Here is a 25464-nt window from a genome sequence, read left to right on the forward strand (position 1 = left end):
ATCAGGGAGAGATTGGAACAATTATGCTGTCCCATTATGAGAACATCTATACCTCATATCACACTACGGATCAGGGGAGATTAAACGATTTTTTAGATAAATATGGTCTTCCTACTCTTTCTCAACTGGACCAAGAAGTAATGGCGTCATCATTTTCATCTGATGACTTAGAGTCTGTTGTTAAAAGCCTTCCTTATGGTAAGGCCTGTGGTCCAGATGGACTTCCCGCGGAATTTTTTGTTACGTTCTTTAGTTCCTTTTCTGCACTTCTTCTTTCACTAGTCAATTCTATGCTGGAAGGTGGCCCAATCCCCGCGTCCTTTTACGATGGAACGGTGGTCAGTTTCTTGAAAAAAGGGAAACAAGCCCTAGATCCCAACTCTTACCGGCCTATAACATTACTGAACTCAGATTACAAAATTATTACAAAATTACTTTCTATTCGTTTTAACCACGTTTCTTCGCAATTGATTCACGCAGACCAGAATGGCTTTATTGCTGGCCGTCAATTAATTACTAACACACATTATCTGATTGAGGCATTAGATTATTTTGAAACACGTAGAGTTCCGGCCTTAGTTCTCCTTTTAGATGCAGAAAAGGCTTTTGATTTGGTGGTTTGGGATACACTTTTTTTTATATTACAGCACTTTGGTATTCCTTCTCAACTCATTACCCTAATTAGGAATTTATATCAGGGGGCAAAAGCTCATATCCTTCTTAATTCAGCTATAGTAGGCTCGATTTCAGTGCAAAGAGGGACGAGGCAAGGATGTCCACTATCTCCTGCTCTCTTTGCTTTCTTTATTGAGCCTCTAGCAGTAGCAATTAGAAAAAGTAAGGATATTCTCCCACCTGTTGCTTGTATGGACAAAATTAAACTATACGCAGACGATATTATGTTGCTGCTGAAACCTGAGATATATACGCAAACACTGTTTTTTTCGGTCCTTACAGAATTTGAAGCACTGGGGGGGTATCGAATCAATAAGAAGAAAACTGAAATTTTAATCTGTGGTAGGAATAATCCTGATTTACACCCAGATATTCAGAGCTGTGTTAATAATAGACCCAAAAAGTATTTGGGTGTTCTTTTCACACCTTTAGTACGGGATTTGTACACACTGAATTTCGAGCCGCTGATTCAAAAAGTTCGTGATATGTTTTCACGTTGGAACCTATTGCCTTTATCCATTTTGGGCCGGGTGGCATTAATTAAAATGTCAGTACTTCCCTTATTTAACTTTTTCTTTTCTACTATCTCTTGTTCTCTCCCAGGCTCTTTTTTTTCAAAAGTGGAATCTTTATTTTCAGCTTTTGTCTGGGCGGGAAAAAAACCTCGAATAGCTATTAACGCCTTATATGCAGATAAAGAACAAGGAGGTCTTGGTCTGCCAAATTTGAAAGACTACTACTACGCTTATTTTGCACAGTATCTCTCAAGATTTAAACACTTAATACCTAGAGTTGCTTTATTTATAAACTTTTTTTTCAACTTAATTTGTAAAGAGACCACAATTCCTTTTCCTCTTTCGATACTTAAATCACCCAAATTAGTCAGATATAAGGTCCTGAGCTGGTTTTTAAAAAAACGTGAAGTCATGCTAAAAAGGTACTCTTTTCCTCTTCTGAGCTTAATAACTCTACTGAGGGACGCTGTTCTGGGATTCGGGATTAATATCGGGTTAGAAATCATACATAATTGGGCCAGAGCTGGGTTTACAACTTTGTCGAGCTTTGTGAAAGATGGAGTATGGTTGACTATTGATGAGATGTTCACTTTAATTTGTGGAAACTTTCTTCTTATGGGTTCATATGCTCTATTGTATAAATCTTTGGCTCAACTCGATTTAGCACAAAATAGTCAACTGTCACATTTAACAAATGACCTTTTTTGGTCCCCACTTTTTAAAAATCCCGGAAAATGGAGGAAAAGTTTAGCACAAAGTAGGGAGGAGGATTTAAGCGCCAAAGCAATAAAAAAGTGGGAAAAGCAGGAAAACATTAAAATAACTGATAACTTTTGGAAAACCTTAAATAAATTTAATTTTACGGTTTTGAGAGGTGCCAATTGGCGACGAATGCTTTTCTTTAGTAAGTGGCTTTTATATTACACTCCTGCAATTTTGGCTAAAATGTATAGCACTTCGTCGTCTATTTGTTTTAGATGCACACAACCGGACCTGGCTAACTGGTCTCATATAATGGCTTCTTGCCCTAAAGTTAAGTCATTTTGGAAAGGAATGTTCTCTTTGCTTTCTCTTCATTTACATTTTACGATCACTAGATATGAAAATTTAATTATATTCGGATTGGACCTTGAGTTAAATTTGCCTGACTCTATGGCGAAACTTTTGTATATTTTGGTAGCAGTGGCCAGATCACTGATTCTTCAATATTGGAAGACAGAAACTGTCCCAACTGTGGATGAATGGTATCAAAAAATTAAGAAAGTCAGGAAATCCGAATTTATATTCGCACAGAGGATCGGGGCACTGCGTAAATTTACCCAAATTTGGGAATCTTATTTTGACTAAAGTTATCCTTTGAATGAGACAGATATATTTTGATATTCGTTATTATAATTTAAATTGCTGAACTCTTTTTATATATGGTTTGTGGGGGTCTCTTGCTCTTTCTTTTTTGTTGATGTACTATGTTTTGATCCAGCATATTGTCTATGTGTGACAAACTGTTTTATTTGCTCTAATGGATTGCCAAGAACCCAATAAAAATATAAATAATAAAAAAAAAAGTAATAAGTCTAAAAAAAAGTCTCTTCCTTATATTTCAAAAGCATGTCGCGGATGGGCGCGAGCAAGTCCGGCTTCCCAGACTCATAGTACTGAAGTTCTAGGGCAAGGATATCTGCCTCAAGGCGTCACAGTGTTGCCTGATTCATCTTCAATGCACCAGCCTGATTGGTGATACAAACGCCATGTATAACCACCAAGAAGGCCTCCCAAAGATTGGATGGAGACGGGAAAGTATTCTACAATTGCTTCCCTAACCTTGTGGCCAACAACCCGCTCATGCAAAGTGCCAGAGGGGAGCCTCCAAGAAAAGGCCCACAAGGGCCTGTTCAAACAATGTCCAAGATAGGTGTCTGACCTATCTTGGTCTAGACCACATTTTATGGGGAGAGTTGATGCATGTCTCCTCCATATCATGCAAGTGATGAGCGCGCCAGACAACAGTTAGGTTATTATCAGTAATGATTGTTTGTAATTGAGCTGCAGATTTTGGAAAACCTGGTCTTAAACAGGCGAAGCGAGGAGAAATGCTTTATTTCTCCTAGTTTTTGCTGTTTCCATATGTACTGCACAACGCACACATAGAAACAGCAAAAGGCCATTGATTGTTTATGTGCAGGAAAGTGACCCTTCCTGCACATAAACAATCTTTTTAAAAAAAGCCATTTTGTAACTTCCATGTGTGCTGCATTAAGCAGCACACATAGAAGTGACAAAACACCATTTAAAGATTGTTTATGTGCAGGAAGGGACACCTTCTGCACATTAACAATCTTCCCCTCAATGCAGACACTCTTGTACTATGGTGCAAGGGTGCCTGCATTGGCGCTAGGCAGCTAAAGTTAGCGCCAGCAAGGGGGGGGACGCAAGGCTGCACCATATTCTAGTAAATATGGTGCAGCCCTGCGTTTCTAAAGTGACGGAGCATGGCGTTATCCTTCTTGGCTTAATGGCACGTTTCGTCCCTTTATTTGTAAATATGCCCCCATGAGTGCACTAACACACACTCACTAGGTACCCAAGAAATAAAAATTGTCATTAAAGGACTGACAAAAGTTGCCTTAAACAACAGACAATGCTTAATTGGCCTCAATGGCTTAAGCATACTAACTGATGTCAATTTCACATGGCTTTGATTTCTTTATTTCCTTCTCTTCTTTTTTTCTTTTCTCTTTTCTCTTTTTCTTTTCTTTTCTTTTCTTTCCTTTCTTTTCTGTTCTTTTCATTCACTACATAGGCAGTGACTACCCCTCTAGAGCAACCAGGAATGAATCCTAGTTTATAAAATAATTAATTTCACCAGCTTAATTGAGTTTAAAAATATTTAATTAATTATACATTTTATAATGGAAGTGTACTTCATTAAAAATGTCACATCTCTGTCTCATGGGGTCTTCTTCTCACCTCCATTAAGTCCAGGTCAGCTTTCTGGGCCATAATGGGATCCTACAGGCAGCCCTCTGTTGTCATATATAATAGATTTAATCAACGCTTTGCCTATAAAATGTTAGCCAAACCTTCAATAGGAATTTTACACTTTAAACCTGGACATATATAACATGTGGCAGGTATAAACAATGATATAAGTTTTAATCACTTCTTTAAAGGCTTTTTGGCACTTATCAATGGTAAGTCTTCCCAGTGTTTCGTACCCAACAAACGGTATAAGGGAAGATTGCAGTCACCTCCAACAGTAAGAGCTCCAACCCAGGAACTGGCAATTAAATAATAATGATCCCTTATGAGGCTGATTGTTTTAGGGGCATGCGATACGCCACACAATTATTCTTGTCCTCTGATTGTTTTAGGGGCACGCGATACACCACACTATTACTCTTATCCTCTGATTGTTTTAGGGGCATGCGATACACCACACTATTATTCTTATCCTCCGATTGTTTTAGGGGCATGCGATACACAACACTATTATTCTTATCCTCTGATTGTTTTAGGGGCAGGTGATACGCCACACTATTATTCTTATCCTCTGATTGTTTTAGGGGCATGCGATACACCACACTATTATTCTTATCCTCTGATTGTTTTAGGGGAATGCGATACACCACACTATTATTCTTATCCTCTGATTGTTTTAGGGGCATGCGATACACTACACTATTATTCTTATCCTCCGATTGTTTTAGGGGCATGCGATACATAACACTATTATTCTTATCCTCTGATTGTTTTAGGGGCAGGTGATACGCCACACTATTATTCTTATCCTCTGATTGTTTTAGGGGAATGCGATACACCACACTATTATTCTTATCCTCTGATTGTTTTAGGGGCAGGTGATACGCCACACTATTATTCTTATCCTCTGATTGTTTTAGGGGCATGCGATACACCACACTATTATTCTTATCCTCTGATTGTTTTAGGGGCAGTTGATACACCACACTATTATACGTATCCTCTGATTGTTTTATGGGCAGGTGATACACCACATTATTATTCTTATCCTCTGATTGTTTTAGGGCCATGCGATACACCACATTATTATTCTTATCCTCTGATTGTTTTAGGGGCATGCGATACACTACACTATTATTCTTATCCTCTGATTGTTTTAGGGGCAGTTGATGCGCCACACTATTATTCTTATCCTCTGATTGTTTTATGGGCAGGTGATACACCACATTATTATTCTTATCCTCTGATTGTTTTAGGGCCATGCGATACACCACACTATTACTCTTATCCTCTGATTGTTTTAGGGGCATGCGATACACCACACTATTATTCTTATCCTCTGATTGTTTTAGGGGAATGCGATACACCACACTATTATTCTTATCCTCTGATTGTTTTAGGGGCATGCGATACATAACACTATTATTCTTATCCTCTGATTGTTTTAGGGGCATGCAATACACTACACTATTATTCTTATCCTCCGATTGTTTTAGGGGCATGCGATACATAACACTATTATTCTTATCCTCTGATTGTTTTAGGGGCAGGTGATACGCCACACTATTATTCTTATCCTCTGATTGTTTTAGGGGAATGCGATACACCACACTATTATTCTTATCCTCTGATTGTTTTAGGGGCATGCGATACACCACACTATTATTCTTATCCTCTGATTGTTTTAGGGGCAGGTGATACACCACATTATTATTCTTATCCTCTGATTGTTTTAGGGCCATGCGATACACCACATTATTATTCTTATCCTCTGATTGTTTTAGGGGCATGCGATACACCACATTATTATTCTTATCCTCTGATTGTTTTAGGGGCATGCGATACACTACACTATTATTCTTATCCTCTGATTGTTTTAGGGGCATGCGATACACCACACTATTATTCTTATCCTCTGATTGTTTTAGGGGCAGTTGATACGCCACACTATTATTCTTATCCTCTGATTGTTTTAGGGGCATGCGATACACCACACTATTATTCTTATCCTCCGATTGTTTTAGGGGCATGCGATACATAACACTATTATTCTTATCCTCTGATTGTTTTAGGGGCATGCGATACACTACACTATTATTCTTTTCCTCTGATTGTTTTAGGGGCATGCGATACACCACACTATCACTCTTATCCTCTGATTGTTTTAGGGGCATGCGATACACCACACTATTACTCTTATCCTCTGATTGTTTTAGGGGCATGCGATACACCACACTATTACTCTTATCCTCTGATTGTTTTAGGGGCATGCGATACGCCACACTATTATTCTTATCCTCTGATTGTTTTAGGGGCAGTTGATACGCCACACTATTATTCTTATCCTCTGATTGTTTTAGGGGCAGGTGATACGCCACACTATTATTCTTATCCTCTGATTGTTTTAGGGGCAGTTGATACGCCACACTATTATTCTTATCGACCACATTATTATTATTATCCTCTGATTGTTTTAGGGGCATTCTATACACCGCACTATTATTCTTATCCTCTGATTGTTTTAGGGGCATGCGATACACCACACTATTATTCTTATCCTCTGATTGTTTTAGGGGCAGTTGATACGCCACACTATTATTCTTATCGACCACATTATTATTATTATCCTCTGATTGTTTTAGGGGCATTCTATACACCGCACTATTATTCTTATCCTCTGATTGTTTTAGGGGCAGTTGATACGCCACACTATTATTCTTATCCTCTGATTGTTTTAGGGGCATGCGATACACAACACTATTATTCTTATCCTCTGATTGTTTTAGGGGCAGGTGATACGCCACACTATTATTCTTATCCTCTGATTGTTTTAGGGGCATGCGATACACCACACTATTATTCTTATCCTCTGATTGTTTTAGGGGAATGCGATACACCACACTATTATTCTTATCCTCTGATTGTTTTAGGGGCATGCGATACACTACACTATTATTCTTTCCCTCCGATTGTTTTAGGGGCATGCGATACATAACACTATTATTCTTATCCTCTGATTGTTTTAGGGGCAGGTGATACGCCACACTATTATTCTTATCCTCTGATTGTTTTAGGGGAATGCGATACACCACACTAGTATTCTTATCCTCTGATTGTTTTAGGGGCATGCGATACACCACACTATTATTCTTATCCTCTGATTGTTTTAGGGGCAGTTGATACGTCACACTATTATTCTTATCCTCTGATTGTTTAAGGGGCATGCGATACACCACACTATTACTCTTATCCTCTGATTGTTTTAGGGGCATGCGATACACCACACTATTATTCTTGTCCTCTGATTGTTTTAGGGGCATGCGATACACCACACTATTATTCTTATCCTCTGATTGTTTTAGGGGCATGCGATGCGCCACACTATTATTCTTATCCTCTGATTGTTTTAGGGGCAGGTGATACGCCACACTATCACTCTTATCCTCTGATTGTTTTAGGGGTATGCGATACACCACATTATTATTATTATCCTCTGATTGTTTTAGGGGCATGCGATACACTACACTATTATTCTTTTCCTCTGATTGTTTTAGGGGCATGCGATACACCACACTATCACTCTTATCCTCTGATTGTTTTAGGGGCATGCGATACACCACACTATTACTCTTATCCTCTGATTGTTTTAGGGGCATGCGATACACCACACTATTACTCTTATCCTCTGATTGTTTTAGGGGCATGCGATACACCACACTATTATTCTTATCCTCTGATTGTTTTAGGGGCAGTTGATACGCCGCACTATTATTCTTATCCTCTGATTGTTTTAGGGTCATGCTACACACCACACTATTATTCTTATCCTCTGATTGTTTTAGGGGCAGTTGATACGCCACACTATTATTCTTATCCTCTGATTGTTTAAGGGGCATGCGATACACCACACTATTACTCTTATCCTCTGATTGTTTTAGGGGCATGCGATACACCACACTATTACTCTTATCCTCTGATTGTTTTAGGGGCATGCGATACACCACACTATTATTCTTGTCCTCTTATTGTTTTAGGGGGATGCGATACACCACACTATTATTCTTATCCTCTGATTGCTTTAGGGGCATGCGATGCGCCACACTATTATTCTTATCCTCTGATTGTTTTAGGGGCAGGTGATACGCCACACTATTATTCTTATCCTCTGATTGTTTTAGGGGCATGCGATACGCCACATTATTATTCTTATCCTCTGATTGTTTTAGGGGAATGCGATACACCACACTATGATTCTTATCCTCTGATTGTTTTAGGGGCATGTGATACACCACACTATTATTCTTATCCTCTGATTGTTTTAGGGGCATGCGATACACCACACTATTATTTTTATCCTCTGATTGTTTTAGGGGCATGCGATACACCACACTATCATTCTTATCCTCTGATTGTTTTAGGGGCATGCGATACACCACACTATCATTCTTATCCTCTGATTGTTTTAGGGGCATGCGATACACCACACTATTATTCTTATCCTCTGATTGTTTTAGGGGCATGCGATACGCCACACTATTATTCTTATCCTCTGATTGTTTTAGGGGCATGCGATACGCCACACTATTATTCTTATCCTCTGATTGTTTTAGGGGCATGCGATACGCCACACTATTATTCTTATCCTCCGATTGTTTTAGGGGCATGTGATACGCCACACTATTATTCTTATCCTCCGATTGTTTTAGAGACATGCGATACACCACACTATTATTCTTATCCTCTGATTGTTTTAGGGGGCATGTGATACACCACACTATTATACGTATTCTTTGATCACCAGAATCTCATTTAACCTCTGCATTCAATCTCTGTTACTTACATGCTAACTCAAGGTTTGCGTTAAACAATACAGACTAACCATCCTTGCAGCAAATTGTGTTTAAATACAATACATCTAGTACCCAATTCCTTTTCCGTTTTCTGTGTCTGTTGGTGCGATATAGCTCCAGCAGGACAGCAATGGAGCATCTTGTTTCTACAATAAACAAGATTCCTTCCCATTTCATTGCGCTTAATATGAAATGTGTTACCTACCTGTATCTCCAGTTCTTCAGCTCTGGTGTCTGTAATCGATTGACATGCTTGAATCATTATCAGTCGGCAATCTTGGAAGCTCCTATAATTTGAAATAGCAGAACAAAGTGTTCAAATGTCTATAGGCCCAACAACCGCGAGTTTAGTAGTACATCCACCTCATTTGAAACAACGCAAACTTTGACCAGTGAGGTGGAAGTGTGTAGTACTCTGTCTCGCCTAGTCGTTACCATAGCTCTGATTTCAGAGCACAAGTGTGAAGTTTTAAAAGTGACCCTCTGATCAGCGAGGAGGAAGGGTCGCAGATGCCTCTGTGAAAGATACCAATGCTGGGGTATTGGAGTCACAGGTAATTAACTAGCTTCTTCTCCAGCATTAAATCTTTCATAGATTCACACGCTTCAATCAGAATAGCAGGCAGTACATTACACCTTGAACAAGGCACTAAAGCTCACCTTCTTGAAATCAGTAATGTTTGGCCCACTGATGAGTCGGTTGCTGCATTCACATCCTGGCATTAGTGCTTGGTGACACTGATTCCACATGGACACATGGTAAATGTCCCGTAAAGGCTTTCCACCATCGAACTCAACTCGAGGAATGTGCTCTCACTCTGTTCTTGAGTGGACTCTTTCCTTGGATGTGACAAAAGGTGATGAAGGCTGACAGCTGATGTGCATAACCTTGCTTGGATACGGGGCAGCCCCTGCCTGGTTGGCCAAAGGCTAGAAACAATTGGTCTGACATATGCAAGTCCCTGTTTTTGTCTGTGTAAACCTGATGCACCTACAGGCATCTAATGAGTGCAATGATCTTTCCTTTGACGTGGATCAATTAGAAAGAAATTACTGAAAGAGACAAGCAAATTGTAACAAAAAGTCAGGGGGACTTTGAGCATCAATTTCAGAGCTGTGCACAAGATGAACTTGTCTTTGGTAAGCCAAAGGTGTATATCTCTTATTTTGAATACCTACAACTCTCCGACCCTTCTTGCTGAGATCAGAGCAACAGTACCATTTTCCTTAGGTGAAATTTGGGTGTGCCCAATGGATGGGCTCAAGAGGTCAGGATAAGTTGTCTGTATTTAATCCCCATGGCAGCGGAGGATGCCTTACTGGAGGCAAAGCCCTAAGAAAGTCCTTTCCTAAATTGTTTAGTTATCCTATGGGAGAACAGATAGGAGGAAGAGTTTTTAGTTGTTTGAAATCTGGAGACTGCAGTCGTATGTGACCTGACAAAGAAATATTTGAGACCACTTCAGGAAGGGTGATGGGCACAAGGTAGCACCTTGTGGGGCTATACTGATATTGAATTGAAGCATTTATCTTTTTACCAAGTGCAGGAATGGTTGCATTTAGCGCTGGAGGTTTTTGTTTTTGCTGGTGTTCGTACCTGGGCCAAAAAATCCCTGCATCTGCCAGAATATCGAGATAGCTGAATTCTAGGCAAACGCGAACCATGTTGTCATGCTGAGTGACTTGGAGTAATGATGGAGACTCTTTCCATTGTGCCTGGAAAGAAGCCTAGGATGATTCTTGAGTTGAACTGCAGACACTCTCAGTACGTTTCTGTACCAGCACTGATGAAACCATGAAGGGGCTACCAGTGAAGAGTGATCCATTTTCTCCTTCAACAGAATCCTGTGAATGACTGAATAATGAGGAAAGGCGTAAGAGAAGACGCTTGACCATCTCATCAAAAAGGCACGGCCCCTGGAGCCCGGTTGCCAGAACCTGTTAGCGAGGTGCCGCCATTTCTTGTGTTCCTGGGTAGCAAACCAGTCTGATGCTCACTGGCCCTATTGCTGAAAGATGACTCGCACTTGCTCCTGATGGAGCTCCTGCTCACGACAGGCTGAAAGGGCACCGCTAAGCATGTCCAATTGGTCAGTCATTTTGGCAGCTCAGGCCACTGCAGAGGCCACTTCGTTGTCGATGCTGATGGCCCAATCCCAGAGTATCTATGCCTTTTGAATCGGAGAACGGGTATTCATTCTTCCTTGTTTGGGGATGTAATACATTAGGGTTGTATTGTCTGCCCTCATCAGGACAGCCTGACTTGCCAACCGTGGAAGGAACGCCTACAGACCCAGTCTGGTGGCTTGTACCGCCAGTATGTATGTATTTATGTATGTTGGTGTTTCTATAGGGCTAGCCTAGCCAAAAGGCTGCAGAGTTTGGGACAGGGTCAGAGACAGGCAGAAAACCAACATTGATAGGAGAGGTAGCTGGGTTGCGGGCAGTTAATTTATTGTGATATAGAGTTCTTTAAAGAGGTGAGTCTTCAACACCCTCCTAACTCAGAGCAACCTTGGGGAGATTCTTATGGATATAGGGGTTGTTATTTCAGATTCAGGGTGCATAGATGGAAAAGGTCTGCTGCCTTGTTTATCAGTTTTTACACACTTCTTAGTCTGAATTCTGATGGTGTCCTGGATGCGGGTATGCTGCAAACCACCAGAGATGATGAGTTTGTCTACAAGGGAAGTGGGGGTGTTGATTGTGTTAGCATTATAAATGATCTATCTAGTCTTGAAGATGGTGCTGGCCGGCAAGGGGAGCCAATGGAGTTCCATTGAGATAGGAGTGATATGTCTCAAACAAATAGAGGGAAAAAGGGGGCTTTTCAATAATAACAGTCAATCTTATTATTATTATCAAAGGTCCAGCATACATGCCCAACAATAAGTGAAAACAAAAAGGTATGCAGTTCCTAAAATTAATGCCAGGTGTGTTAGAGTCACTAAAGGGTACCAGGGTGATACTGTGAAAATTGATGTGAAAGACAGGAGTAAAGGTTACTCCTTTTGGAAAAGAAGACCCTCACACACCCAACAAGTGGGTGTCTTGCTTCATCACCGGGTCTTTGCTCCTTATCGGGCCGGCAGGTGCAATGCCCGATCAGGCACCCAATGGGGCCTTCCTATCGGAGATCTTTATTTCCAACGCCGATGAGTGAGGTGTGTGTGGGGGGAAGGGGGTTAATTATAATAGTGGGTGTAGGTGCAAATGAGGTGAAAGCAAGTGTATTAAAACAGGGGTAGGTGATCCACTGTAAACAATTTTAATAAAGCATGGTCACCATCCTGATTAAAACCAAAAATAATCCGCACATCTCTCACCTTTAGGTGTGTGAGTGAACGTGCTAAAGGGATCAATGGGTCAACATGTTCGTTGCCTTATAATGTATTAATTGGCAATTCTTCAGGACCGGGGGAAAGATGCGGCTACCTACACCTTTTTGGTGGTGCCCACAGCCTCTAAGAGGTAACACTGGTGGACACACATACAGCACCCTAAAAATGTGTGGTACTGTGGGTAAAAGAACACAACCCTCATAGGCTGTGCTGGGTTCGAGGCCAGGGTGAGAGAGCACTAAATTTTTGTGTCGATTCCGTAATTCCGGAAACACCGTACGCCTAAAATCTCACCAGCCACTGCAGGAGTGATATGATCATATTTCTTCAGGCCCTGGATTAGATGTGCTGAGACATTTATGATGCCCTTAAGATGTGTTACTATGGAGTCTGGGAGACCATGGACCAGAGCTTTGCCACCATCCAACTGCTAGAGTATTAGGGTTTGAACAGCATCTCTAAAGTTGGTTTCTAAAAGAAGCAATTTCACTCTGATTAGAAGATAGAGCTGATGAATGTATGACGTTACAACGCAAACATTTACAACACATGCCTTTACAACGTTTTTACATCGCAACATCCATTACAATGCATGATTTGACATCGCATGCTATCACAACGCATTTTTAGAAACAACATTTACAACGCATTCCATTACAATGCATACCATTACAACGCATATTACTTTTTGGGCAACAGTAGGGTAAGTGTTAGATAGTGTAGGGGTAAAAATTACTATTCCCACTCCAGTGAGTGCAACAGTAGGGTAAGTGTTGGATAGTGTAGGGGTAAAAATTACTATTCCCACTCCAGTGAGTGCAACAGTAGGGTAAGTGTTGGATAGTGTAGGGGTAAAAATTACTATTTCCCATTATTTACCTTATATTGCGTTGTAATGGCATGCGTTGTAGTGACATGCATTGTAATGACATGCGTTGTAGTGACATGCGATGTAATGGCTGCGTTGTAATGGCATGCGATGTAAAGGATGTTGCGTTATAATGACTGCGTTGTAAAGGTAGTCTGATGTAATGACTGCGTTGTAAAGGTTGTTTCCCAAAGCTGATACCAGGCCCTCTGTTTTCTTGGCAATGTGTTCCTTGAGGGTACAGTTGATGTCCGAGGTGAGCCCAGTTGACTTGGCATTCAGTGAAAGTTGAGGTTCAAAGCCTTCAAGGTTCATGTCATTGAGCCTATTTGTACTATCTTGGTTGGATTAAGCTTCAGGTAGGCACTGGACATCAAGGTCTGGATGATGTACAGGAAATGTTTGAGGCATTGAATGTCTGAAACTGAGGATTCTTTTAAATAGAGTTGTCTATAATTGGAATTTCTGTGAATCTTGATACTGTTATCTGTGAGTAGAGCAACAAGCAGACCCTGGTAGAGTTTGAAAACAACAGGAGGTGCCCATGTGACCGAACTTGTGTTGGTTGGAAAGGTAGGAAGAGAAATGGTAAAAGACATTGACATTGCTCGCGAATCCCATTTAAGACTCCAGAATCCGTATGAGGGTGTGGTTGACTGTGTTGAAGGTAGCAGAGAGGTCCAGAAGTATCATGAGGCAGGATTCATTTTCATTTGTGTTCATGAGGGCATGATGTGTAAGGTAGAAATCACCATGCTGCAGCGTGATCTTAAGACAGGTTGGTAGTTTTGCAGTATGATTGTGCGAGATGTTTACCCTGACCAGACACCTCGAATTGATGATTCTTGCATGTTTGCCCCCCCAATCCTTTCAGCGCTGCTTCTGTTCTGTCGTCATTTTTAGTCTGTCTGTTATGGGTCAGTATGGAAGGACAGTGCTGTGATTTGTTGAGAATCTCCACTGTTATAAATTCTGCTTGATTCCTTTGGTTACCTACATTGTGTTGTTCCGTGCGCCTGTTGCTCATTTCCATAGTTGAACTAGCTCTTCCCTTATCTGAGATGACTTTAGGCCCTGCAGGGATTTAAACGTTCTAACGGGAACTGAGTATTTGAGTCAAAAGACCACCAATGGGAAAACATTTTCCAACTGAGCATCTAGGATGGCTCCCAGAAATTGGAGCATCATGACTGACTGAATGGCTGACTTTTGTACATTTCTATTCTGTCCTAATTTGGAAAAATGCTTACACAAGTGGCTGTGGAGGTACAAGCCTCTTCCTCTGATGGAGTTTAGATTAACCAATAGCCACAGTATGGTTATATACTTGGCTTCCTGCTTACAGAGGAAACTAGGTACTGGCGCTAGGCACTTTGTGTAAATTCTGGGTGCTGATTCCAGTCCGAATGGAAGTGATTTAATTTGGTAGTGCTGACCAGCCTTTGAAAATCAGAGATACGGTCTGTGATTGGTATATTGGGATGTGAAAATATGCATCCTCAAGGTAAGATATTCCCCGTTCCGAAGCATCAGAAGGACTTCTTGAAAGTTAATCATTCAAAAAGACTGCTTTCCATGAATTTGTTAAAGCCTCATTGGTCCAGTATTGGCCTCCATGATCCTGACTTATTCTTGGCCAGAAGGAACCTGAAGTAAAAAGAGACCTGGTTCTTTTGGGATCTGGGAATATTCTACATGGCTTCCTTCAGGAGGTGGAGGAGAAAATGTGTTGTTGTAGCTTCCACAACCTTTCGGGGAGAATGAGAAGGTGGTTTTTGTATGAATTCCATAGTGTGTCCTGATTCATTGTACTGTCTGCAACACCCAGCAATCTGTGGTGATCACCTTCCAAGAGTTCTTCATCAACGAAATTTACTTAGGACAGCTGGGGGTTGGGGGTTAGTATGGGAAAGTCGGGGTCTTTTTTTGGTTGTCCTGAGAGCTTTGCTACATGTCCCTTTTCTTTTTTCGTGTTGCTTTGTCATAGCCTTGGCTTTGACCTCTACTGGAGAAGTAGCCCTGGTTATTTCCCTTTCGTCTTTGCAAGTAGTTAGATCTTACTTGGTCTTTGTATTGGACAACCCTTCTCCATAGATCCAACAATGCCTGGAGTTGGTCCGTCTGTACTGTAAAGCTCCTAAGGAGTGCCCGGTTTCAGTTCCTTTTTGATATGTTGCACAGCATCGTCAAAATGATTTTGAACAATGTCTATTTAAGAGCATGTCCATGATTTTCAACTACAACTACAAGTAGAACGACATAGATTGAAGCCATTCCTGCCTGCGCAGGACCGTTGATCCTGCCACATCCATAGCTGCATCATTAATAGCAGCCAAAGCATTAGCGCCATTGGATGGCCCTCAAGATGCAGAAGTTTGGTGTTCGCAATCATATTCCTGTTGTGAATGGTCCTCCTTGTAGTCCTTCTCTTCATCTGCAGGGAAATAGAGTACATCCAGCTGGGAGGACTATATGCTGTGTGTGATACTTGTGCCTGGTTGTTGATGTCATTTTCTTCCTCTGAGTCAACAAGCACTGGAGGCTGAGTGGAAACATTTAACAGAGAATATAGAAAAATGTAATGTTGAAAAAGACATTTGTAACGTCAAAGGAGTCTTTGAGTGGACCGTCATCGACGGTGTAGTCAACATGGTTGTTGTCGTCGTTGATGTGGCTATAGAGATGGCATTTGCTGTTGTCGAGGGTTATACTGGTACAACCATCGGTGGTGTCTTCTTAGTAATCATTGATGAGGGACTTAGCTGGCAAGGAGACCATCGACAGGATGGTCGTCGTCTACAGTATTTTCATCTATGGGGGTACCATTGTTGAGAACGATTTGTGTGGTACTTCTGACAGTATTTTAGTATTACTAGACTTTTTACACAACTTTTTGTGCAGGCTGTTCCTCGCCCTGTTTTTAAACCTTTTCAACAACTAACGTTTAGCTGAAAGCAGAAGTTACGGCAGGCTGAAGTCTAAGGAAAAGGAATAAGATGTGAAGATATATCCAGAAACACCGGCAGTAAAAATCTGACCAATGGTGCTTAGCATTCCAACTCGTTGCCTGAAGTTTGGGTTGTTTCAAATATGGTAGATGTGCTACTAAGTAAACAGTGATGTTGGGTTCATTGCTATTCTAGCATTGCTTACCAAGCTTTTTCATGTTACCGGGTATTCCAAGCATGACGAGGGGGAATGGAATGGAATGGAAGGGCATTTATAGAGCGCATGGCTACCCGGCAGCATCCCAGCGCTGATGATTCAAGCATGTGAATCTACGAACATTCCAGTGCTGGAGTAGAATGCCAATCTCATATTATCAGGGATAACTGAATGACACTGTTAACCATCCGTGTCCCAGAGTCACATCAGTGGGAGGTATGTCTTCCATTGTGTTTCCAGAAAGAAAACAAAATACTTTTGGATCTAAAAGCCAGTATACGTGAGCCATCATAGATAACTAAATATAAGGTTAATGGTAGAAGCAACTGTCTTCAGCCTTCAGTGGAGCCACGGACTATAAGTCTACGGGCTCCATAAAGGTCAGTTCATGGTCCAATGGGTGAGAATTATCATATTCTCTGTTCAAGAGTTTGCATTACAGTGACAGCGCTAAAATACTTTTCTTCCCATTACAGTAGCTTCTGAGACCTCCTGTGAGCTGAAAAGATCTGTGTCCACCCCTGGGAGTGTCTTTATCCTGGCAAGCCTCGTTACTTCTGTGGTGGGCATCCATCAATGTGCAAACAACCCCTTGGTGTGAGGGAGTCTTGGGTTCATACCGTGCAGTTTTCGGACACGCCAAGGGTATGCCGAAGAATATTACAGCTCTAGATCAGAATCTGTTGAGCAGTTTAGGTTGAAAGGTTTTCGAATATCTGGCCACGTTCTCATTCCCAACAGAATCTGGAAAACCTGAGACTTGTGTGTTATTTTAAATATTTCTTGTGAGTACAAATTCATCAGTCTTTAGTAATCTAGCCGGTACTTTTTCTAATCTGCTGATGAATGGATTGTAATCGAGGATCTGTTTGCATGGGCTCCAAGCTCTCTCTGTGCCCTAATGCACAGCCCAGTTACTAGCAATCTCCACTGACCAATGCGTCTTCTACTGCTTGATAACTGAATGGATTGCATTGCAGCTTGTGTGTTTCTACTCCATTGCCAAACGCATAGTTTAAACATTGTTTAAATCTTTTGTCTTTTCCCTGCTAGCTGTCTGGTGACATTGGGCCTACCTTTTACCGGGACTGTTTACTGAGAATTTTCGACAACCTGGAGCAGTGCGTTACTAATCCGAGCATTTTAGAGTCAATCCTGATTCTCATTGAGAAAGGCGCCATGGTGATCACCACCAACTACGACACCTTCCTTGAGACCTGTGGTTATCGCTTGGGGAGACACATGGAATCGCTGGACATGCAGGACATCCCTAAGGTACGGCCATTTCAAAAAGTGTTTTTATTGTGTTTTTCCTATGGTTGGCCAAAGTTTTCATTCCAGCAGCACAAATTATGAATTTCTGGCCAATTACGCCTTGAGTGAAGAAATTGATATCTCATATTGTGTCCTCAAGTCATTATCTTAACCCCTTCCATGCTGCGCAGATTCCGCCGCTGTGCTGACGGAATCTTGCGCGGGCGTGGTCATGACGGAACGGTTCCGTCATGAGCACAGCTCAACCGTGGCTCATGACGGAACCGTTCCGTCATGAGCACCGAAGGGGTTAAAATGCATAATAATGTTAGGGGTGCAGTACACATGCAGTTGCTTTTCCTAAATGGTCAAAGAACATGATATTATAGCAACCTGGAGGAAAACTAAACGTAACTATATCAGCCAACATCTGGTATTGGCTCGGTGTGGGCATCAGTTCATTGCTAGGTACATCCAAGCTTCTGTTAAAAATTGTTTTTAGCTTTCTGTCTAAACAAGCCAGGAGTATCCTGGACCTGACAGACACCCGAGTATTGACCAGTCAACAACCACAAGAGCTTGTTCAACCAGGGGTTGAGGGAGCACCTGTCTGCTGTGTTTACAGACCACCCATTATGTCAGAGTGGAATCCATGTCTGTTACTATTGTACTTAGGGGCTCCTTTTCTCTGTAATTATGGAAAGTGTAATGAGCAGTGTCAGAATCCTCTAGTACTTCAGTGTCCAGAGTTATTCCCTAGGCGAAAATGTATTCTGTTGGTGCAGGAAAGGTGCTGCGGCCTGGGATTGGCTGAGCGAACTCTTGCTTGTTGGTCATTGGTTGTGATGTGAGCACCTTCTAGGAAACATGCGGTCAATCAATAAGTAGTGTCTGCCAAGCAGGTCTCATAACACCAAGGCTCCCCTCTTGCTCTACAGCCGCCACACATGGAAAGCACTGCTCCCTTTGCCCGGAGGCGATGAACAGATTCTGGACCAGTGTCTCGTTCCCTGCATTCACCAACGCTAAAGCTAGTTGAAAGGCGGAGAGCGGCCATTCCCCGAGGACGCCGCGTAGTAAGGCGGGCTCGGTGCCTGGAAATGGGTGAGAGTTGCAGCGACGCGAGGCAGTGAGCGATAAAGTAACAACAAGAAAACGTGGGAGAAGGTCCAAGGGAAAGATTTTAAAGACCAGCAGGTTCTCTAACTAGAGATGTCAGAATGAGTGGTTATGCCTTTTGTTTATCTTTGTTGACCCAGCACCAGACCCAGGTTGTCCAGTGTTACAGTGAGCGATAAAGTACAGCATGAGGCCAAGAGTACAGTCGAGGCCCCGGGACAGTGGAGATCGTACCAGTAGGCTGGCTGATGCTCGTGTGGTGCCCGACCTTGTAGGGTGCTCATCAACCGGCCGTGTGCGGCTGCTTTCGCATTGAAGACACCGGACGGCTGGAAGCGCTCCCTAGGGCAACGGAGGGCAACAGATTATGAAGCGTGAGCCAGTGAGTGTGGGACACTGCTTGATGGTGCAGGGTGGGCTGCTTCTATCTTACACAGTTGATCGGACCACAGCTCGATCCCCTTCCTGGATCACCTGACCACTCTAGGTCCATTATATTCACGCCCTACTGGGCGGAGCGTAGCTAGGCAAGCCCCCGGTTGCTCAGGCCCACAACCGCCCGAAGGACTACGGGGCGCCGACATAGAATCCGTGAACCTCCCATGAGGCTCCTGGGTTCCAGCTCTGGCACCACCGTGTGCCGTGCAGCGGTACTGTTCTGTACCCTTATGCATCCAGATCGCCCTGCAACTCCGCCACAGCCCCGGAGGCGGCCAACCGTCGCCGCTGGGGATCCCCACCAACTGCTCTAGTCTATCCCCTGCAACCCTTGTGAGCATGTCCTTCCTCCAAGTCTAGCTAGAACAGGTCCATTCCTACCAGAGTAAGGTATACCCCGTCCGCCTCAAAGTAACCTTTGACCCTTTCCGGAATCATTTTGTGTCTGATAAATCCCAGACCCCTCTGCTGAGTGAACTTGCACATGGAGCTGTTCACCCGTTGCCTGGACCGCTCCACCGCCTCACTGGACTTAGCACCCTGCCACACCCTCCGCGGCAGGATCTCTGACCACCAGAGCTCGCACTGACCCAGGCGTTTGCTCAGTTCCCCCAGGTCAGTCTTCATGGAATGCAGGAGCCGGGTCCTCCCCAAAGCAGTCAAGTCGTTACCCCCCCAGTGAATCACCAAAAAATTGGGCGGGGCATCCAGCGTGGCTAACGACTGCTCCAGTCTGTTCATGAGGCTGCACCATCTCATCCCTGGGAAACCCAACCACTCAATCTTAGTCTGAGAGAAGCGCCGCATCCAGTTCTGGATCGATACCCAACGGGCCAAACGGGAGACGGCAGAGTGCCCAATGACCCACACACGTGACCCTGAAGAAACAAAGGACACGATTCAACTCAAAAGTTTATTCCAAAACAGTAAACATAGCACTACAACCACCAAGTAACCATAACAAGTGACACACAACACTGTAAGTCTTAAACACAACGCTGAACCCCTCAAGGGTGGATATATCGCTTATAACACGTGGACTTCCAGCGCCCAACTTTCATGACCTGTGCCGGTTCCAGGCCTGCTGCGGCTGCAGTGGTGGCCGCCCCAATCCGGAAGGAGTGGCTAGAATACTTTTTATCATCCCAGAGAAGGCCGGCCTTAGACAGGCAAGCAACCATTACCCTGTCTACCTGGAAGATGGTTAGGGGGACGACGTTTGTGTGAATCAATAGGTACCCCGGTGCATCCGGGCAGAGAGAAGCGAACTCCCGGACCCTGGCGACCAGGCAGTATTTGGGTTCTCCCAGCGGCAGTAGCACCACCCCTATCCCCTTTCCGTTCTAATCTGTCTTAGACCTTCTGAGGTGGATCGAGAGGTTGTCCACCAACTGTATGTCCGCTATGCCCAGGGCATCCCCTGACCTGTCAGACTTGGACCGGGCCACTAACTCGCTGATCCTGAAAACCCCAAAGAATGCTAAGCAAAAGGAGGCAGCAAAGAGGGACGCCTCATAAGGAGAGTGGGTGACCCCTCCCAGGACGTCTAGCATAGCCTGCAGGATGGTAAAGGTGATGGGGGACAAGTTGTCTGGTACCCGGGGCTCTTCCCTAGCCCACCCCTTTAATGCCGCCCTGATGGCAAAGGACTTGGTGGGGTCCTCTCCTCCTCTAAGCCTGGCGTCGTGGCTGACCGCTGCTAGGTGACCCCAGACCCAAGAGTGACTCTTTCCCTGTCTCTTAGCCCACACCACGAATGCCTGAACCTTGCCCTCAACGGGTACCCCGGCCAGGCCCAAGACAGCAGCAACGTTGTTGAAGCAGGTAAGGCTTGCCAGGTACCGCTTCCTGGTGCCGGGGGCAAGGGCCCGTTGCTCCAAAGCCCTTAGGTGTTTTTTAACTCCAAGATCCTCCAGAGGGTTGCGGGGAAGGGGGTCATCTCCTCTCTCGCCTGCGGCCAGGCCTCTCAAAATCGGAGCCACTGAAAACGAGAGAGAGCGTCAGCCGCAACATTCTTAACCCCCTCGATGTGTCTAGCCCTAAACTCCAAGTTGCCGCGCAGGCTCCCTCTAGCGAGCTCCCTGAGCAGGCAGAGCACCAGTGGGCACTTGGCGGTCTGCCCGTTGATTGCCTGCACGACCGCCATATTGTCCGACCGGAAAAGGACCTTCCTGTTGGACAAGATGGCCGGCCACATGTGGAGGGATATGATGATAGGGAATAGCTCTAGAACTGTGATTTTGGAAGTAATGCCGTGCTTGCGCCACACGTTGGGCCATTCCTGTGCGCACCATTCCTCACCCAGGATTGCCCCAAAGCCCTCCCTTCCTGAGGCGTCCGTGAACAGGCTGAGCTCGGGACTGTCAACCCAGGGGGCCCTCCAGATGACCGTCCCATTGAAGTGCAGCAGGAAATCTCCCCACATGGCCAGGTCCTTCTTCAGACCTGTACTCAACCTGACCCATTGGTGTTTCTTTGACACGTTACCTGTGGCCCTTTGTTGTCTCTCTCTTGGACCACACCCAAGAGAGAGACAACAAAGTTCGGAAGGGGGGGGTGCCGGAGCCGCATCCTTCCTGATCTTGGCTCCTACTACATCGGGGTGGTCCCTGGCTGACCTAAGGTTCTCTGCATCTCTGTTGACTAGGGGGCCCATGTAGGGGATACTGAACCCCTCCACGAACCCCTGGACCAGAGTCAGTCTGTCCTTCGCATTGGGGTATTCCCTTAGTAGTGGTAGCAGGTTGGCAGTGACCACGGGAGACGGACCCTTGGCCAGGGGCACACCCGGGGAGGGACCGGGGGGGTGCAAGGGGGCCTGATCTGAGGGGGGAGGAGGCGAGGGGGCCTGGCAGGGAGACCCTGGACCCCGGGCTTACTTGTCTTGTCTGGCGGGCATGGAGGCGTGTTCGCGCTTGTCGCAGGAGGAGGCAGAGTGGCGGAACCGCACTTGCTGCAGGTGTGAGAGAATCGGCAGGCCTTGCCCCAGGAGCAAGAGCCAGCATTGGAAAGCCTACACGTGCCATTGAAGGCTCTCCTGGGTCCCTGCTTCTGTCCACCACCCCGGCCTCCTCGAAAGGGCTGCCTGAACTGCCTCTTCCTGTCCTGCCTCTGTCCCTTGCTTGACTCACCCTTCCTCATGGTGGAACTAGGCTTATCCTCAGCCTCAACCTTGCCCTTGCCCATGTGCTGGACCCAGAGTCGCACCTCCAGCTGGTCCCACCCTAGTTCAGGACAGATGGCCATCTTCTTCCTAAACTCACAATCATACCTGTACCAGCCCATCCCCCCGTTCGTCTCCGCCTCATTGGTGATGATGCCGGCATATTGGAACAGCCCCGGTCCCTGGTCTGGGTACCGTTCCAAGACAACAGCTGCCAGGATGGCAAAGGCCTGTTCCCACCTTTTGATATTTTTCTCTGGCCATGCTTGAAAGCGAACCTTCTTGTCCTCCTCTTTACCGCTCATCTTCCTTGTATCAACCCCTTCCGCCCCGTGCATCAGTAGTGTGAAGATGTTAATGAACTCCCTCCTCCAGATCCCCTCTTTGGCCGCCAGGGGCACCTCCCACGTTAAAGAGCATCGGCCGGACATCAGGGGGGCCACCGTGACTAGCGGCGCGGGGGCAAGGAGTGCAGGAGGTGGACCCGCGGGGAGGAGGGTGGTGCATGGCGCCGGGGACGCAGGCGGGGGGGTGGCAGTGGAAACAGGTTTCGCGGGGGGCGCTAGGTGCTGCAGGCGGGATGGCTGGCTCAGCTCGTATCTCGCCGCCTAACTCGCAGGAGGTCCCCCCAAGAGGGATGGGGAGGGTGCTTGATGACCCCGGGATCACGGGCAGGCCCTGGGACTCCTTACTGCCTGCTGCTCTGCGGAAGCACTGGCCAACGGCTGCCCCCCACAACCACCCCACACATTAGTGACTGGAGGGGCACCTGGTGCATGCCCCGGGGGTGCTGGGCTCGCTGCCCCAACTCCACCGGTCGCTGTATTGCTGTTGTTGAACGCATGAAGCCCAGCTCTGACCTCTGACATGAAGTTTGTTAGCGTGTCCGTGAGCTTACCCAGGTCGTCGCGGGTGGCAAAGTTCGTGGGTGGCGCTGCGTTGGCCAAGGGGCCCGCTGGTCCGGCTGCAGGGGGTAGGGGGGTGATGGCCGTTGGCACTTCCACAGTCCACACTGTGCTCGTGGTGCAGCTCCTGGCTACCAGCGGATTGGCGGGGAAGTCCTTGTGGGCCTGCGGGTTCTCTTGGATCTGGTCGGACCGCTCTCCTCGGCGGCTTCCTGACCAGTGCATGGGGCAGGCATGGCGATGCCCGAATCGTCTGGGCTGTGAGCCAACAGCAGCTCAGTGGCCCAAGCCACGCCCTTGGCCCTGACCATCTCCATGACAGCCGACATTTGCGCATCTTGGGAGGTTCCTGGCTGGGAATCTTCCACCTGAGACATCATCGAGAAAAGCGGGGGGGAACCCTGGCTATTCATCGGAAGGGTCTGCGACTGCCGGCCTGGAAGAGAAAATGAGCTGTGAGCCAAGGCCTGACTGCTGCCGACTGCTCCGCCTCCTAGTTTAACACTACGCCGCTCGGTCCCCCAACCTTTCTCGGTACTTACTTCTTGTGGTCGCTACTCTCGTCCTGCCGATGCTCGTGACGTCGCAAGGTCTTGGGTGGGACTTGCTGAACCCTGTGAGGTGAGGAATGCTAGAATTGTTATATAAAGGCCCATGGGGACTAACGGCTGCTGGCACGGCGCCATCCCTGCCTGACCATCAGGACTCTCACACCCTGGCAGATGGTGCTGCGGTCCCCGTCCCCTGGGAGCCCCCCCACCGTGCCACCTGGTGGCAAGCTCCGCCATGCGTTACCTCGAGAGCACGTCCGCCGGCGACTGGTGCTATCTCTGGTCCTCTGCGAGACGTCTGCGAAGCGCGGGCGAGGCTGAAAAACAAAGCAAGAGGCGTGAGGGGGTGGGGTGGCTGTCACCGCCTGCCATGGCCTCTAGGGGGGGGCGGAGGTGGGGTGGTTGACCCAGGTCAACATGGCCACGTGGCGCGCAGCCCCTGGCCAGATGGAGACACCCCCACCGCGGACTGCTGCGGTCTGCCCCTTCGTGTTCCCTGCCTAGGGCAGCTCTTACCCTTTTCCTGTGAGATCCTAGCGAATCCTTGGGAGTGGAGGGGATTGGGGGGGGGAGGCCTTGCATCAGTCCCTACCTGAATGGAGAAAACAGATCAAATGAGTACATTCGCACAGGTCGAGGCAGTTTCAAATAGGCAGAATGGATACACATCCGCTGGCGCACTGTGCCCAGCCGGCCTGACCCACTCCCCCCCCAAGCTTGTGGGAGCCGCGTGGCCAGCGGGGTACCAGGACGGAACCCCAGAGTGGGGCACCTGGGCAAGCGCACAACCCTAGAATTCCTATGCTCGTTGCACAGGCATTACTGAATGTTTACCTACTATTCATTTTTTTTTAATATTCTCTCTCTCTCCCCGCAGGACCCGGCCCGGAGTCTGCATGATGAGGTAGTAACCCCTCTGGGGGACAACCCACAACCGCACGGGGAGTTCAATAGATGTGCACTCCCAGATGTCCTGGCGTCTGCCGTGGGCTCGCAGGCAAGGCCCTATTGAATTACTGCCCCTATACTGAAGGACCCCCATGGCTGTGCATTAGGCTGCCGGGCAGTGTCATGGACCGACCAGGGAAGAACCCCCAGGTTGCCGCGAAAGCGAGGCTGAAGGCCAAGAATATTAGGCCGGTAGGACTCCACCCATGGCGTGGCTGTGATCGGTGACCGAGTCTTTCAGCACGTGTTGGATAGGTGTTGTGTAGATCTTATATCAACAGTATGACCATGTCCCACTTATGTGAAGGTGAGTTTCCTAAACAGCAGTGTTACCGTGAGCCCACGATGCACAGGGGGTGTCGGGGCCACACACATGAAACAGCCCAAGGCCCCCAGTGCCGGCCGGCCGCACGCCAAGACCGACAAGACGTGCCCCAACAGGCAAGGGTCGACGCCACCTGCGCCGACCGCGCCCGAGGCCACAGGACTCATAGGAGGGGGCTTAAGTTAAAAGTCTTCATGGCCGTAGAGCCGGGGGCGCGAGGCGGGGCACGCGTCACGGGGCACCCCGCGCAAACCCCACCCCCAACAACGCCCACACTTCGAAGGCCCCACCCCCGCAGCGTCGCAGGCCGGCAGGAAGCCTCGGGGCCCGCGGCCAGAGCACCAGCCCCGTGGCCGGCCGCCAACGCC

The 25464-nt window shown here is 46.2% G+C and overlaps 1 protein-coding gene across 1 annotated transcript in view; it reads left to right on the forward strand.

The window, feature by feature from the left end:
- The window catches only part of SIRAL2 (SIR2 antiphage like 2), an 822333-nt gene that overhangs the window by 283141 nt on the left and 513728 nt on the right, over nucleotides 1-25464 (forward strand). Inside the window, exon 4 of the mRNA XM_085615425.1 lies at nucleotides 17447-17668. Coding sequence (XP_085471551.1) covers nucleotides 17447-17668 — 222 coding nt within the window. The remainder of the gene's footprint in view (nucleotides 1-17446; nucleotides 17669-25464) is intronic.

This window comes from Triturus cristatus, chromosome 7 (genome assembly GCF_964204655.1).
Source record: "Triturus cristatus chromosome 7, aTriCri1.1, whole genome shotgun sequence".
In the NCBI taxonomy this organism is placed as follows: domain Eukaryota; kingdom Metazoa; phylum Chordata; class Amphibia; order Caudata; family Salamandridae; genus Triturus; species Triturus cristatus.